Below are 17,452 nucleotides of genomic sequence, written 5' to 3'. Positions count from 1 at the left end.
TAGTCATTTAGTCGTGTCCGACTCTTCGTGACCCCATGGACCAGAGCACGCCAGGCCCTCCTATCTTCCACCGCCTCCCGGAGTTGTGTCAAATTCATGTTGGTTGCTTCGATGACACTGTCCAACCATCTCATCCTCTGTCGTCCCCTTCTCCTCTTGCCGTCACGCTTTCCTAACATCAAGGTCTTTTCCAAGGAGTCTTCTCTTCTCATGAGATGGCCAAAGTACTGGAGCCTCAACATGAGGATCTGTCGTTCCAGTGAGCACTCAGGGTTGATTTCCTTTAGAATTGATAGGTTTGTTCTCATTGCTGTCCAGGGAACTCTCGAGAGCCTCCTCCAGCACCACAATTCAAAGGCATCAATTCTTTGGTGGTCTGCTTTCTTTATGGTCCAGCTCTCACATCCATACATCACGACAGGAAAAACCATAGCTTTGACTATTCGGACTTTTGTTGGCAAGGTGATGTCTCTGCTTTTTAAGATGCTGTCAAGGTTTGTCATTGCTTTACTCCCAAGAAGCAGGCGTCTTTTAATTTCGGGGCTGCTGTCTCCATCTGCAGTGATCATGGAGCCCAAGAAACTGAAATCTGTCTCTGCCTCCATATCTTCCCCTTCTATTTCCCAGGAGGTGATGGGACCAGTGGCCATGATCTTAGTTTTTTTGATGTTGAGTTTCAGGCCGTTTTTTGCACTCTCCTCTTTCACCCTCATTACAAGGTTCTTTAGTTCCTCCTCACTTTCTGTCATCAGAGTGATATCATCTGCATATCGGAGGTTGTTAATATTTCTTCCAGCAATCTTAATTCCGGCTTGGGATTCCTCCAATCCAGCCTTCCGCATGATGTATTCTGCATATAAGTTAAATAAGCCGGGGGACAATATACAGCCTTGTCGTACTCCTTTCCCAATTTTGAACCAATCAGTTGTTCCAACTCCAATTCTAACTGTTGCTTCCTGTCCCACATATAGGTTTCTCAGGAGACAGACAAGGTGGTCAGGCACTCCCATTTCTTTAAGGACTTGCCATAGTTTGCTGTGGTCCACGCAGTCAAAGGCTTTTGCATAGTCAATTAAGCAGAAGTGGATGTTTTTCTGGAACTCTCTGGCTTTCTCCTTAATCCAGCGCATGTTAGCAATTTGGTCTCTAGTTCCTCTGCCCCTTCGGAATCCAGCTTGTACTTCTGGGAGTTCTCGGTCCACCTACTGCTGAATCCTACCTTGTAGGATTTTGAGCATAACCTTGCTAGAGTGTGAAATGAGTGCAATTGTACGGTAGTTGGAGCATTCTTTGGCACTGCCTTTCTTTGCGATTGGGATGTAGACTGCTCTTTTCCAATCCTCTGGCCACTGTTGAGTTTTCCAAACTTGCTGGCATATTGAATGTAGCACCTTAACAGCATCATCTTTTAGGATTTTAAATAGTTCAACTGGAATGTCTTCACCTCCACTGGCCTTATTGTTAGCCATGCTTTCTAAGGCCCACTTGACTTCACTGTCCAGGATGTCTGGCTCAAGGTTTCATCACCTCCTGGCAAATAGAAGGGGAAGATATGGAGGCAGTGACAGATTTTACTTTGTGGGGCTCCATGATCACTGCAAATGGTGGCAGCAGCCACGAAATTAAAAGACTCCTGCTTCTTAGGAAGAAAGCGACGACAAACCTTGACAGCATCTTAAAAAGCAGAGACATCACTGTTACATACAGCACTGATGTTACCTGTCTGTCATGGGTTTGGAGGGAAAGTTCCATCCTATGGGGAGTGGAAGGCGGGACATCAGGAGGAGGGGCTGTACTGTATATATATGTGGAGCGTGTGTGAAGAAGAAGAAGAAGCTGGAGGGGAAAAGCTGAGAGAAGAAGCTTGAGTGAGAGTCTGTGTGTCAGACAGGGTACTACTGTGTGTCAGTCAGTACCAACCTGATAGGTTCAGGGGTCTGTATGGTTAGCCAGAACTGATAGGTTCAGGGTCTGTGCTTCAAGTTAAGTGTTCTGTGTGAACCAAACTGTGTGTATGTATGATTGAGACTAAGCCACGTTACTGTATCTTATTCACTTGATCCTTTTATTTTCCCTGTGTGTTGTTTTAAATAAACCTTATTCTTTTATTTGTTAAAAATCCATCCCTGGTCTGTGTGACTTCTTATAGGGAATGGTTGGTGGCAGCTTAGTGAAACTGTGGCATATCCCAGTAGGTCTGGGTTTGTCACATTGATTGGTGTCCAGCGTGTGGGATACGACTGGTCCAGTTGTCCAGTGGTACAGCAAAGCCTTGGCAAGTGTGCCCAGAGCAAGGGGGGTCTAGTCAGGGACAATCTGAGAGCACGTAGGTAATCTTCTAGGTGTACCTCACGGGGAGGTGCGCTAGTAGAAGAACGTGTAACCTCAGATTGGGGACTAGATTAGGGAGCTCTGAGGCAACCTGTTTTGGTGGGAAAAAGCTGAGGCAAAACTGTGTAGTAGCAGTGAGCTAGCCTGCCTGCTGAGAGGCCTAGCAGAGGGGGGTAGACTCTGGCTCGCAACTGTTGCAAGTTAGTGCTGAAGAACAGCAGCAATCTATAGAAAGCTGGTTCTGAGGCAAAAGAAAAAAAAAGTGGTCGCTTTATTTTGAGGCTTGACTTTTGAAAGCAGCCTGTTCTGGGGGGGGATTATGCCCTTGACTCGAAGCCAAATGGCAGAAATGGGTGAAGTGAAAGACCCCCAGGTAGACCAAGGTTCTGAGGATGAATTTGGCTCAGTGCAGGGTGACAGCACGGGAGAACAGAACCCAGAACTCAGAAAATTGCTCATAGCCCAACAGCATGAACTGAGGGTGAGGGAAATGGAGGAAAGGGAAAGAGAAAAACAAAGGCAATTTGAGTTAGAGAGAGAGAGAATGGAAAGAGCAGAAAGATTGGAGAGAGAGAAAATGGCGTTTGAGTTAAGAAAATTGGAACTGATGAATCAGAACAATAATAACAATAGGGATTCTGAGGGAGGCCAATTGTCTAAAGCTGACCTGAAGAAATTCCCTGTGTACCACAAGGGAGATTGCCCTGAGGTGTTCTTTTCCTTAGTGGAAAGAGCGTTTGTGGACTTCTCAGTAAGGGAAACTGAGAAGATGACCATTATGCGATCTTTAATCAGTGGCAGCCTGGCAGAAGTCTATGCAGAGATGCCACAGGAACTGATGAAAGATTTTGCAGAGTTTAAAAAACTGGTGTTTGCCAGACATGGGATAAATGCGGAACAGCTGAGGCAAAGATTCAGGTCACTCACCAAGAAACCAGAGCAGACTTTTACCCAAGTGGGGGCCCAATTGGTGAGGCTGCTAGAGAAATGGCTATCTCAGGAGGGGACAGAGACCTTTCAGCAGCTCAAAGACTTGATAGCGCTGGAACAGTTCTATTCAGTCCTGCATGGGGAACTGAAATTCCAGGTGAGGGAAAGGAAACCGAAATCTGTGGCAGAAGCAGCCGAGATCGCAGATTTTATTTCCCAAATAAGAAAACCCTTAGGTGCTGAGTGGAAATCTGTAGATAAACCCAAAGAAACCTACAGCAAGTACTCTCAGGGACCAGGAAGAAACCAGCAAGTGGGAGGGGCCCATGGTGAAGGGAAGCCCTCAGACATGAAACCAAGACCTCAGATTTTGGAGGGAAAACCAAAACAAGATGAGAAAGACTCAAAATATAGCAGAAAATGTTATTTCTGTCAGGGAAAGGGCCATCTAATCTCAGAGTGTGAGAAATTAAAGCAGCTAAAAGGAATTGTGCCTCATGATTTGAGTGGAACCAAGCCAAAAGCTGTGTTCTGTGTCCAGAAAGAGCAAAGCTCCTTGTCACTGAGGGAGCCTGTTGCCATGGCTACTCAATCTGGACCAGTTACATCTGCTGATCAGGCTGAGGAAAATGGTCCTCTTGTGGAGGTCAAGCGCTGCTTGCTTGTGAGAACAGATTCTCAGTTGTTTGAAACCGCAGGGGTGGACGTAGGAATACTTGACCATCAGTATCGGGGGCTGAGGGACACTTGTTCCCAGGTGACCCTGTGCCATCCAGATATTATTCCTAGGGAATATGTAATCCCAAATGAGAGCATAAAGGTGGCAGGGATTGAGGGACAGGTGATCTCGCTGCCAGTAGCTGAGGTACCTATGAACTTTCAAGGCTGGAGGGGAGTTTGGCGGCTAGCGATTTCATCGACTCTGCCAGCAGCCGTGCTCGTGGGAAATGACCTGGCTGAACATGTGAAACGGGTGCTAGTGATTACACGTTCACAAGCCACCACGGGGACAGTTCAGGGGGGTAATGATGAGCCCGAGACGGAAGCAGGTGGGGGAAGTTCCGAAGCTGTGGTGGAAACCTTAACCACAGACAGCAAATTTGGCCAAGAGCAAAAGGCAGACGCCACTCTCCAAAAGTGTTTTGAACAGGTGACAGACGCCCAGCTAACACCTGAAACCCCAGTGAGATTTCGAGAGAAAAAGGGGATTTTGTATAGAGAGACCCTGAGGAATATCTCAAAAGGGGGAGATGGGATCAGAAGTCAGCTAGTGGTACCTGAAAAGTATCGCCCCATGATCTTACAAAGGGGGCACTCTGACATGTTTGCTGCGCACTTAGGTGTGAACAAAACACAGCAGAGAATCACACAAAATTTTTACTGGCCTGAAATAGGGAAGCAGATCAAGGAGTTCTGTAAACAATGTGATGTGTGTCAGAGGCAGGGGAATAACCGTGACAGGACCAAAGCAAAGTTGTGCCCTTTGCCTGTGATTGACACTCCGTTCAAATGCATAGGGGTGGATATTGTGGGACCTTTGCCCAAGGCCACAAAGAGGGGGAACAGGTTCATTCTCACCATTGTGGACCATGCCACGAGGTACCCTAAAGCCATTCCCTTGACTAACATTGAAACTAACACAGTGGCAGATGCCTTGGTGGGGTATATGTCCAGGATGGGATTTGCCTCAGAAATAATCACAGATTTGGGCGCATCGTTCACATCGAAGCTCATGAAACGGTTATGGCAAATCTGTGGAATTAAGCACAAGGAAACCACTGCCTATCACCCTGAAAATAATGGGTTAACTGAGAAGTTCAATGGGACTCTAATGCGCATGATTAGGGCTTACTTGGCAGAGAATCCAAACAATTGGGACCAGAAGCTGCAATCCCTTTTGTTTGCTTATCGATCAGTGCCACAAGCCAGTACCGGGTTCAGTCCATTTGAACTTTTATTTGGGAGAAGGGTGAAAGGGCCCCTTGATTTGATCAAACAAAATTGGGAGCAGATCACCCAGGATGACCCACAAGACGTTGTGACATACATAGACACCTTGATGAATGACCTAAAGAGAAACCTAGAGCTAGCAGCAGAGACCCTGTAAGCTCAAAAGGTCAGAAAGAAAGCTTGGGATGACCACAAAGCTAGAGAGAGGCACTTTAACCCAGGGGAGGAAGTGCTTTGGCCTAGGCCCTGCAAAGAGAACCAACTGCAGCTGGGTAGCCCAGAGATAAAATACTTGGGTCACATAGTAGGGGGAGGAGTGATAAAACCCCTAGAGGCCAAGATAGAAGCAGTTCGTGATTGGCCCAGACCCAACACCAAGAAAAAAGTCAAATCATTTCTTGGGTTGGTGGGCTGCTACAGAAAGTTCATCCCGAGGTTTAGCGAGATTGCAGCTCCGCTGACCGATCTGACGAGGAAGAAGGCTGATGACCGCATCCCGTGGACCAGCGACTGTGAGGAGGCGTTCCGGAGGTTGAAGGAGGCGCTCATCAACTATCCAGTGCTGCGTGCTCCAGACTTTGACCGGGAGTTCATCATCTACACCGATGCTTCTAACAGCGGGGTAGGAGCAGTTCTTTGCCAGGAGGATGAGAATGGTGACCAGCATCCAGTGTCCTACCTGAGTAGGAAACTCCAGAAAGGTGAGAGACATTTGGCAACCGTGGAAAAGAGTGCCTGGCCATAGTCTACGCGATCCAGAAGGCCAAGCCTTACATCTGGGGAAGACATTTTGTTCTGTGCACTGACCATTCACCACTGCAATGGTTAAAGACAATGAAAACCCACAATAGCAAACTTATGAGGTGGGCTTTAAATCTGCAAGACTATGACTTTGAAGTGAAGGTGGTCAGAGGGTCAGTGAACTGTGTTGCTGACGCCTTGTCAAGAAGACCTGAAGAATGAAGACGGCGAAAGAAACATGGACTATGAATATATTTTGATGACAAAAAGTCAAATGTGTCTGTTTATTAAACATGTTGGTTTGTATGAATAAAGGTAACTTGATGTATTGTTAATGGTAAATGTTTAAATGCCTAATAGAGTGTAAGTATAAGTAAGTATGATATTGTATGTATAACTGTTTTTGTGTGTTTAACCAGGTTGTTTTTTGGAGAAAAGCACGTTAGCTTTCCCCCTACAAAACAACTTATAAAGAGGGGAGGTGTTACATACAGCACTGATGTTACCTGTCTGTCATGGGTTTGGAGGGAAAGTTCCATCCTATGGGGAGTGGAAGGCGGGACATCAGGAGGAGGGGCTGTACTGTATATATATGTGGAGCGTGTGTGAAGAAGAAGAAGAAGCTGGAGGGGAAAAGCTGAGAGAAGAAGCTTGAGTGAGAGTCTGTGTGTCAGACAGGGTACTACTGTGTGTCAGTCAGTACCAACCTGATAGGTTCAGGGGTCTGTATGGTTAGCCAGAACTGATAGGTTCAGGGTCTGTGCTTCAAGTTAAGTGTTCTGTGTGAACCAAACTGTGTGTATGTATGATTGAGACTAAGCCATGTTACTGTATCTTATTCACTTGATCCTTTTATTTTCCCTGTGTGTTGTTTTAAATAAACCTTATTCTTTTATTTGTTAAAAATCCATCCCTGGTCTGTGTGACTTCTTATAGGGAATGGTTGGTGGCAGCTTAGTGAAACTGTGGCATATCCCAGTAGGTCTGGGTTTGTCACAATCACCTTGCCAAAAAAGTCCGATTAATCAAAGCTATGGTTTTTCCTGTAGTGATATATGGAAGTGAGAGCTGGACCATAAAGAAGGCTGACCGCCAAAAAATTGATGCCTTTGAATTGTGGTGCTGGAGGAGGCTCTTGAGAGTCCCCTGGACTGCAAGGAGAACAAACCTATCAATTCTAAAGGAAATCAACTCTGAGTGCTCACTGGAAGGACAGACCCACAAGCTGAGGCTCCAGTACTTTGGCCATCTCATGAGAAGAGAAGACTCCTTGGAAAAGACCTTGATGTTAGGAAAGTGTGAAGGCAAGAGGAGAAGGAGACAACAGAGGATGAAATGGTTGGACAGTGTCATCGAAGCAACCATCATGAATTTGACACAACTCTGGGAGACAGTGGAAGACAGGAGCGCCTGGCCTGCTCTGGTCCATGGGGTCATGAAGAGTTGGACACGACTAAATGAAAACGAAACGAATAATTGTACATATCAAAAACGTGTATGTGCTCACTGAATTCTTTAACTGAATTCAAGTCTCAACATTTTAGCTGAGTGTCGCTGCAGTATGAATGTACAGTGGTGCTGAACTGAACAACAAAAGCCATTGGAACGCATTAAACATTGTTTAATGTGCTCCATATTGGCCGAAATCTCACCGTTCAGCGATGCTTCCGAGGTCCGGCAGCCATTTTCGCGCCCTCGGTAAGTGAGGGGAGGGCGCGAAAACGCTGCTCGCAGCCATTTCGGCTCTTCCGGCGACCATTTTGAACCTGCCGAACAGCTGATCCCCGGGTCGCAAAGTGCAGGTTGGTAAGCGAAATGCTTACCGATCTTCGCTATGCGAGTTTCGGCCATAGAGGCCGACGCGATGCCTTCGCATCAGCGATCCCAAAAAAGGGATCGCTATGCGAATTCATCATTGTACGGTGCGCTCGTTAAGCGAGGCACCAATGTATACAGAAAGGAAGAAGAAAGAAAGTGATGGAAATGGGAGTGTTGGAGAATAAGGGGGGAAAGCCCTTCTCTTCTCTCATTCCTGTTCTCTGCCTGCAATCCGAAATTTCTGGTGGATTCCCAGCTGAATCACTGACTTTTCATTTACTGTATGTTTTTGTGATCTTTTGCTGCTCCCTGCTAGAGAGCAGAAAGCGCACCCGAGGCTTTCCAAGAAATCAAGGAAGGGTTGGAACAACCCACGAGGGCTGGAGCTGCAGGAACATTTTCACACACACAAAAGCAGATGGAAATGAGTATATTGTTCAGTTTTTGTGAAGGCTTAACCCTTTTCGTATACGTCTGTTCATTAGATCCCATATCTATACCTAGAGAGCAGGGCTGGATCTCTGTACGAGGCTCTTTACTCCATGTTATTACATTGCTCAAAACACGCACACCCCCTACGTGTGTGTCTCATGGCTATTTGTGTGTGATTGTATTGTTTGCACATCAGCGGGACATGACAGCTGCCTGTCACAACTCCCCTGGGCTCAAAACCAACTAGCCTCCCACTCCCCGAAGAAAAAAAGATCAAAATTGCCTCTCATTGGGGGAGGGGAAGAGTGCTTGCGATGGTGCAAGGGCGCCCCCTGGTCCCCAAAGCTTTCGAGGCCGCTTCTTTGCTTTCACCTGATTTCCCAGAAAAGGCAGATAATACAGAAAAGACAGATAATACAGTTTGGTTCCGGAAGGAACTAGGAAAGCTGGCTCATTGCCCAACAGTCGTCGCCCAGGAGACAGATGAATCGTCTTTCTTATTCCCAGCTGGACAGCAGGCATTTTGTAAAGCAGGGAAATGCCCCAGTGCAAAAACCTCACCTGTTGAATCTCTACCAACAGTAGTACCTGCTGGGGCCCTAAGCCCTTGCATTGCAGGCTGGCATGGTTCCAGAACAAGGAAGTGGCTTTGCAAAAAACAGAGGAGGGGGGCTCTTCTCGGGCAGGGAGGATTCAGCAGCCCTCCTTGAAGGTGTTTCTTCTTGTGCTCCACTTTCACATCTGGGGGGGTTGGGTCGGGGCTCTGACAGCAGAAAAGAAGGAGAGCCTCTCCCCACCTCTGGCATTGGGGCCCTGAGGACAATGTTGACCCTTCTCCCTGCCTTCACATGGAGGATGTGACGAGTGCCGGGCCACCAATCTCACTGCCCCAGGTGGTCTCCTGGACCTTTTTTCAGCTCTCGGTGAAAAAAAACCCAGCCTTACACTTGAGCATTTTTCTAGTTCCTTTTGAATTCCTCTATGTGTCCCTTATCTCCCTATATTTATAATTATTTCAGTTGCTTTCCTTTCCCTTCTAACTGTAAACAGGCTCTTTTCTAAGGAGATCAATGGCAGAATCTGGCAAGCTACTATTATGACAGTAATAGTTTTTTTAAAATTTTTTTTCAAACACTAAAGGAATAAAGGCCTATAGCATAAAAGATCTGGAACTCCAGAATCCTGGAAAACCAAAACAGTGTAATTATAGGAAATGCAACTATAAGACCTGCATCCCTTACTTATGCTTGGTTATCCATTTTAAAACATTTTCAACTGTCAGGATTGTTATGATACAAAAACCTTGTTCAGCTGGGGAGGTGGCTCATTTTTTTTGCACTGACTATAGTAAACTATTCTTCAAGCCTCAATTTTAAAAGTACCTTCATTTTTAGGGCTATTTTTTCTATATCTCCTTAATTATTTTGACACTCTATAAACACACCATTTCAGATCTTGACACCCTCTTCTCTAGTGACAATTTTGGCACCTTCTGTTCAGTGTGGATTCTCAAAAGCCAGGCCTCACATAACAAAGTAATCAAAAAAATTGCAGGCAGACAGTTCCTTGCTTTGTTTTGTAATACTCTGAACAATTCATTGACAAGAAAAAAATACAGATAGTAAAGCTTTTTCCTTCTATGTGTTTTTTGTTTCTCTCCTCAATATCAGAAGTATCCGAGAAATGCAGGAGGCATCAAAGACCATCTGAAGGAAGGCAAAGGGACCGTGCTCCCCTTTCTTGTTCTTCCCCAACATAGGACGGTACATAAAATGCCCTCCAGCCAGGGAAAGAGGCATTCGCGACAGAGCAGCAGGGTCTGGGGAAGAAGGGCTTTCGAAGGCTGCAGAAAGAATCCTTCCGAGACAGAAAGGGGCGAAGTAGCTTTAGTAGGTCTCTCACTGTGGCTGGTTTCCTGCACAGATGGAATCAGAATATCATTACTGGAAGGGGGTCCCCAGAGAAGATCCAGTATATACAGATTTATAGTAAGGGGTAGTAAAACTATCACGCCAGGTGTGTTTCTGGTCTCTGCATAAACATTGCCAGGGAAAGAAGGCCCAGAGACCTCCCAGGCTTTCAGCGATCGAGGGATCAAGCTTTGAATCCACTGTCTTCAGTGTAGCCTCATCAAACCAAGCCTTTTCCTCCGGAATACGGAAGTACATCTAAATTAGCCATTGAAAGCCTATGATGAGGATGGGCCTGGGAAACCTCTCCTCTCCCCATAGAAAACATCAGCACTGCTGAGGGTGAGGGAATTCCCTCCTCTCCAGAAAAGGGAGAACGTGTCAACTGATCTCAAGGATCTCAAGTGAAGGGACTTGACAGAAACCCTCTTTTCACACAGAGCACTCTTCTTTCTCGTCCCCTTCAATTTAAGTAAGGCTGAGACCGCAAGTGTTTTTCTTCTAAGGCAACTCCCAACGAAATCCACAGGACTTGCTTTATAGGAAGTGAATGCGGGAGGAGAGGAGCAGTTACACAGCCATCCTAATCATGTTCCTGCGAAAGCTCCTGTATCTTATTGCCACCGTTGGGGGATATGATTTTAAACATCTGAACCGAGTACCTTGGCGTAAAAATATATTTTCAGAATAAATGACTAGTTCTCCTGGAAATCCCATCCATCACACACAGCACAGCAACGGGAGCCTCTGAAATGGTTCCTTGAACAAGTTCCATGTTGGCGTGAAAAGCTGCTTGACTGGGACACGAGTTCTGACGGCATTTCCTCTCTTCATACAGTACATGCAGGCAGACCCCCTCCAAGTCCCCCGGCTTTTGCTCTGCCAGTCATCACTTCCATTGCTTTCTCGGGAAAGGGACAAGGTGAGGCACCCAAGAGGGGCCACCGAACCCCTGGCACCCAGGCTGGTTTCCTTGGCCACTGCTTGGTGGGAGGAGGGAAGGGTGAGGAGGGGGTCCTGCTGCGCCTTCCATTTGCCCCACAGGAACAAACTGATATTTTTCTCCCCCAAGAGCTGTGCTGGCATCTGGTGGGATGGAAGACAGACCTCTTGGAAGGAAGCCAACCCCCCCCCCCGGGAATGGCAGGAGAAGGGGCTCCTGAGTAAGGATTAGGCAGACAAGGTGGTGGTGGGGAAATGGGCCATTAAATAAGAATTAGAGGCAGGGGACCTCATGATCTAATCAAGGTAGGGGAGCTGTGGGTCCCAGTGGGGGCAGTGCCAAGAGAACACCAGGTATGGGGCCCACCGAGCGCATTCAGAGCCTAGTCGTGGAGAAACAAGGCAATCCCTGCTGCCACCGGGAAAGGAGCAGCTGCCAAAATGACTCCCTCCATGAACCTCATGTTGGCCAGAACAAATATGAGCAAACATGCAGCTGTTCAGAGAAGGAGCAGCTTCCCAAATCCCCACCAGGAGGTCCCGAGGGCTTCGAGTGCAAATGCTGGGACCGAACCAGGACCAAATCCTGCGCGTGGAAGGGGAGGCTCTGCCAGCAGGGTCAGCCCCTCTTTGACCTGGGCCTGATTCAAAGGAAGGACCACCTGCCACGCTCCTTGCAGGCCCTCGGACCCTTATGCAGAACCTTTCACTGAACCTCATGCTCGGAGGTGAGAGGCAATCTGCAAGCATCCTGAGGAATGGCCACGGAGGGCTCCAGACTCCTTGACACATCTAATGCCCTCCTCCTGCCTCATAATAACTGTCTGCCGTCAAGTCAATTCTGACTTATGGTGACCCTTTCCAGGGTTTTCTAGCTAAAGAGTCTTGAGAAACGGTTTCCCATTCCCTTCTCCTGGGGGTGCCCTGGGACTGGGCAGCTTCCCCAAGACAACGCAGGCTAGCTCTCTGATCGGGAAGTTGAGTGGTGAATTGAACTCCCAACCTCTGGCTCCCCTAATGCACTGAGCTACGCAGCCACCTTCTCCCTTCAGACCAGGGTATAGTTCCTTTTTCATACTCCCCAAAATGTGGGGGTCCTGCGGAGAGTTTTCACCTATGATGGTGCTCCTTCTTTGGCCCTTCCCATCTGGAGGTTGCTCAACCACCCCATCTCCTTCCTTCCCCCTACAAATGCTCACCACTAGGCCCTTCCCAGGCCAAGACCAGAGGCTCCGGCAGGCCAACATGTTTGATGTGGCATCGGTAGAGCCTGCTCTCTGTAGGGTCCATCTCGACATCGAGCGAGGCATGGTAAGTCCCATCCAGGTTGCGAGTGACGCTTCTCTGGAAGGTGCCCTCCTCCACAATCTCCCCGCCCTTCCTCCAGGTGGCTTCGATCTTGCCGGGGTAGAAGCCGTTTACGTCACAGACGAGAATCACCCGGCCTTCAGAGACCGACATGCTTGTCACCTTCCCTACTGGGGGCTCTGCAAAAATGACAAAATGAACGTCCACGTCAGCAATCCAAACCTCTCACTGGCAGGACAGGAGGAGCCTTCAAAGAGCAGGTGGACATCTTATCCTAGCAAGTGTACTAAAGGAGGACCAACCTCCAAACCAATGGACATTCCAGGTTCACTTGGAGACACTCACATATATGGTCTTCAAGGATGACATCCCTGTTTGCAATCAAAGATGCTCAGGGCTGCTGGTTGTGCGTCTCCAGGCCCCAGGCTTGAATGGCCTCAAATCCAACGGATCGTTAGATCTAGATCATGGGCTCACAAGGGTTACCCTCCCAAAGGAGGGAGGCTGAATCTGCCGGCTCTCTGTGTCTGAGAATGATTTCCTTCTGAAATGAATCTTAGTATTACGAGTAAAGCCAGCAGACTAATCAAAGTAAAACAGAACCTGCCCTTCAATGCCCTTGACTGTTCTGCCTGCTCTCATCCTCTGTCTGGCCTGTTGATCCGTGAAGAAGGACAATTGCGACTGGCAATTGATTCAAGAGCTGGCTCAGGCTCCATGCATTCAATTACACCACATGGTGACTCTTAGACAATCATTTCTGTAGATAACATGGCTAACTTTAGATATGCATTTTAATAACGGATCTGATTACTGAATGCGGGCTGAGCCATCATGAAATAGAAATTGGAATGAACAGATTTAGACATAAAACTTGATATGCTTGAGGGGCCAGGGGCAGCCACAGTGAAGGCCTTGAACAGCAGCCAGGAGCCTAATTAATATAAACAATAAAATTGTGTGGCCAGCATTTGAGAGTTTGGAAAAGCACAAGATGATCACCATCCATCACCTGAGGAGGAAAAGAGGAAGCCTACGTACGAGATGGACTTACCTTAAAGAGGAAGCCACAGCCTAGACTCTGCAAGGCATGAGCACAGTGGTTAATGACAAGACATTTTTAGGTCACCTATTTCATAGGGCTGCTGTAAGGAACAAGCTGCAGGACGGCACATAACAATGTCACTGTGGTTGTTATGAGCTTTCAAGTCGGAACCAACTTACAGCAATCCTAACGGGGCTTTCAAAGTACCTAAATGAGATATATAAGGCGTAGGTTTTAACTGTTCCACTCATCCAGCGAGTTTCCATGGCTTAGTAAGGATTTGAACACAGGACTCCTGAGTCGTACTCTGGCACTCTTATCCACTACACCACACTGGGTACTAACAATGGCATAAAGGGATGCAAAATAAAGATGGTGAAATATATGATGAGATTCAAAGGCTCTCACAAGCGCCACCTCTATTCCGTGATGCAGCCACAGGAGGAAAGCAGACGAAAAGCAGGAGAATTCAAACTTGGCTCCGGATGGCCTCCATCAGCCCAGTTCCCTGCAGCTGGCCTTGAAGCTAGAAAGATGACTCTTCAAGGGACAGGTTGCCTGCTCACCGAGCCTTGGGGAAGTTGAGGACTTACCAGATGGGATTTGGCACAGTCTGTGTAGGTGCCCGTTTCCAGCAGAGAAAAGAAGGGCCTTCTTCTGCCTCGCAGCACTTACCCGGCAGACAGCCAAATGTCTGCACCATTTAAAACAGGGGTCTCAAACATGCAGCCCGGGGGCCATTTGCAGCCCCCTGGATGATAGTTTGTGGCCCCTGCCTTGCCTGCCCCCCCAAAGCATCCACACGTCCTCTGATGTCAAGAGTCCAAAAAAGCCTCGTGTTGCTCGCCAGCTCTCTCCCAAGACAGCGCCTCTTGCACTCTCCATCCCGAACTGCTGCCTGCCAGCCAGCCCGCTGGCCTGTCTGCTGGCTGGCAGGCTGCAGTTCCAGATGGAAGGTGCAAGAGGCACTGTCTTGGGGTAGAGCCAGCGAGCGAGGCGTTCTGCCAGCCCTTTTCCCCGAGCGCCCGAGCCACCGCTGAGTGGCTTTCTGGCTCTCTTTCTCTCTCGGCACCCCCAGCACCAGCCCAGCCAGTGGCTGCCTCAGCGCCTGGCGGTGCTTCCTCCTCCTCCTCTTCATCGTGCTTCAGTCGCCTCAGCACTGGAAGCTGCCTGGGCTCGCCTCGCAAAGTTTGCTCCTTTTGTCGTGGTGGGGGTAGCTGCTGCTGCTGAGTGCACCTTTTTTTGAGGGGGGCCCTCACAGGAAGGTTGCTAGACCTCCCTGTGTGTGTGTGTTTGTGTGTGTGCGCCTGTGTGCACCTATGGGGGCCCCCGCCCCATTTTGTTTAATGTTGTGGTTACCGATAGGGGCTTTTCTCCTTTGGCAAGGCGATTCTGTGAGGGCGTTTTTTTTTTATTTCATGCTGTGCCCTTCTTCCCCTCCCCCCCCCCAGCTAGGCGATTGCCGGCGCTCCCTCCCTTCTATGCTTCTTTGTCCTGCTGCTGCTAGTTGTGGTGGGAGTGAAGAAGGAGCGGGAGGGGGTCGTGGCCGGCGATGAGGGCTCCCGTGCTCCTTCTCCTCGGAGCCCCGCCGGGCTAAGGAAACTCCTGGGCGGCTTCCTCAGGCTCTTGCTTCGCTTGGCAGAAAATCTGATGCGGGAACTGCCTTTTCCCTCACAATTTTGCTCTCCTCAGAGCAGAAGGAGCTCTCTTTTGGGGGAGGATGGCCAACGCAGAGCCAAAACCGAAAGCCATGCCAACTGGGCTGAGAAGGATGCCGTGTGTCATGGGCATGGCGTCTTGTTTCCCCCTCCCAGAGGCCAGGGTCTGAGCGAGGAAGCTGTATCGAGGGAGGCGGTGTGTGTCTCCATCATATTTCCTTCACCAGGCACACTCCCCTCACATTCTCCTCTCAATCCTGCCACCTTCACAGCTGCATTTGGTGGAAACATGTGGGAGAGAGCCTTCCCTGTGGTGGTGGTCCCTTTAGACTCTGGAACTCCCTGCCACTGGAGGCCAGCCTGGCCCCGTCTTTGCACTCCTTCCGCAGGCCGATGAAGACCTTTCTCTTCAAGCAGGCTTTCCTTGAGTGAATGGCTGCCTGAGTGGGGTTTCAAATGGATTGTTGTACCTTACGCCCTGGAAACTCCCTTCGACCGTCCAAGGGGACCGAGAGAGGCAGGTGTGAACCAAAATAGGTGCGAATTCTCTCCCTCCCTAACATGAGGGGCTCTTAAATCGCCCCACCTGGGGGCTGGTTGAAGCCGCTCAACATATTTTGCTGCCCGAGGCGGAGGAGCAAAGACCCTACCCCCCCAATGTCGCCCGCCCCCAAAGCCATTCGATCTCATCTCGGGAAGGAAAAAAAAGATCAAGAATCTCACCAAGCGCCGGGGATCCTTTAATACCGGAGGGGAGGGCCCGGCCTGGCTCCCCGAGGAGCAGGACAGCGACCCCGGCCAGCCAAAAGCGAAGCGCCATCCTCTCGCTCCGAAGTCACTACGCTTTTGCGCCCGCAGCTCCTTGGCAAAGACTTGAACCAGAAGTCACAGGAATACCCCCACCTCCCGAAAGAGAACAGAGAGTGCGGATTGGCTGAAAAGAAAATATTCCACCAATAGACAAGGAGATCTGCGATGTCGTCATCGGCTGTCGGGTAGAGGACGCACGGCAGGCCAGACAGCGCTCGGAAGACAATATATTAATATTAATACTGTACAATAATACAGACATGGGGCAGCTGTAAATTAGCCTCTGAGAAGGAAAAAAATGGCAAACACATTTTGATTTACTTTTTTAATTTACTTTTTGGGGTGTCATCTCCACCCTAAAAAGGCCTCTCCCCATCCAGATCCCTTCTCTCTTCACTGCACCGCCATCGCCACACCTGTAAGAGCCGGAGACTCTGGCAGAGTGAAAGGTGACGTGGCAGAGCTAAACTTTTTGAAGTCTTGCTGTCATCTTGGGCGTCAGCATTTCGGGCGAGCCCTAGGCACTTGCCTCATTCGGGGCTCTTTGAACTGGGCTAAGGCCCAAGTTGAAGACAGATGAGGAGGAGCAGAGAGAAATGAGCGAGAGCAGCTCTTTCGGAGGGGGCGAGAGTGATGCCCGTGCATAAAAGGAAAATCTGCCCAAAGGGGGAAAGGAAAAAAAAAAAAACCTAGGTTGCCCGCAATTCCGGTCCAGATGAAGTTTATCTATCGGTAGGACAAGAGGATGAAAATAAAGCAGCGTTGTGTATGTTGTATTTCATAAAATAAATGTAAAACAAGAGGTTCTCGGTCTACAACTTCCAGAAATCCTGGCCAGCATGGCTTGTGATGAAGGCTTCTGGGTGTTTTAGTCCAAGAACCTCTGGGGACCCAGTTCTAGAGTGAAACTGAGAAGAGGGTGCTTTGGCATCAGGGAAGGTAAAAAGAGAAGCGCCAGGCGTCAGGTTGTGAAATCTGAAGACATTTAGAGGCAGTTTTCTGGATCTGGGCAAGTCTGGACGTCTGCTTCGTTGCTGACTTTGCAGATGGTCTTCCTAGCCCTGCTTAAAGACATCTGTATTTCTGGCCTCAGAAAGATCAGGGGGCCTTTCGTTTCATTTAAATATTAAAAGATAAATTTAACAATATATGATTTAAAATACAATTAAAAGAGTAAAACATGAAAACATAAAAAAATAAACATTCTGCTAAAATGCGGTTCAGGGACTCAGCTGTAATTATTAAAAGCCTATCTGAAGAGATGGATCTTTAGCTTTTTTCGGAAGGATAACAGGGAAGAGGCCATCCTCATCTCCCGAGGGAGGGCGTTCCATAGCCTGGGAGCTGCCACCGAGAAGGCCCTCTCCCGTGTCCCCATCAGCTGCGCTTGTGCTGGCAATGGGACCGAGAGGAGGGTCTCCTCTGCTGAAGGATGTTAAACCACATGAGGGAGAAGACACGACCTTGAGGGATGGCACGGGCCATTGGCCGAGGTGTTCAATAACAGTCCCCGAGCAAACAAACAAATATCCTTTCTTTTATAAAAGAAGCTGGTTGTATTTCAAAGTTTGAAGGAT

General features: G+C 48.5%; 1 protein-coding gene across 1 annotated transcript; it reads right to left on the bottom strand.

Moving 5' to 3' along the window:
* Window positions 1-9,764: 9,764 nt before the first annotated feature.
* LOC144587401 (HLA class I histocompatibility antigen, alpha chain F-like) lies at window positions 9,765-15,956 on the bottom strand. The gene is made up of 3 exons (XM_078387980.1): window positions 15,789-15,956; window positions 12,254-12,541; window positions 9,765-10,117 (listed from the first exon to the last, which is right to left on the bottom strand). Exons 1-3 carry the CDS (start codon window positions 15,883-15,885, stop codon window positions 10,101-10,103), a joined length of 402 nt encoding a protein of 133 aa, XP_078244106.1. The 5' UTR covers window positions 15,886-15,956; the 3' UTR covers window positions 9,765-10,100.
* Window positions 15,957-17,452: the final 1,496 nt, after the last annotated feature.

The sequence above is a fragment of the Pogona vitticeps genome, chromosome 2, assembly GCF_051106095.1.
Source record: "Pogona vitticeps strain Pit_001003342236 chromosome 2, PviZW2.1, whole genome shotgun sequence".
Classification (NCBI taxonomy): domain Eukaryota; kingdom Metazoa; phylum Chordata; class Lepidosauria; order Squamata; family Agamidae; genus Pogona; species Pogona vitticeps.
This window is presented reverse-complemented; position numbering and strand designations above follow the sequence as displayed.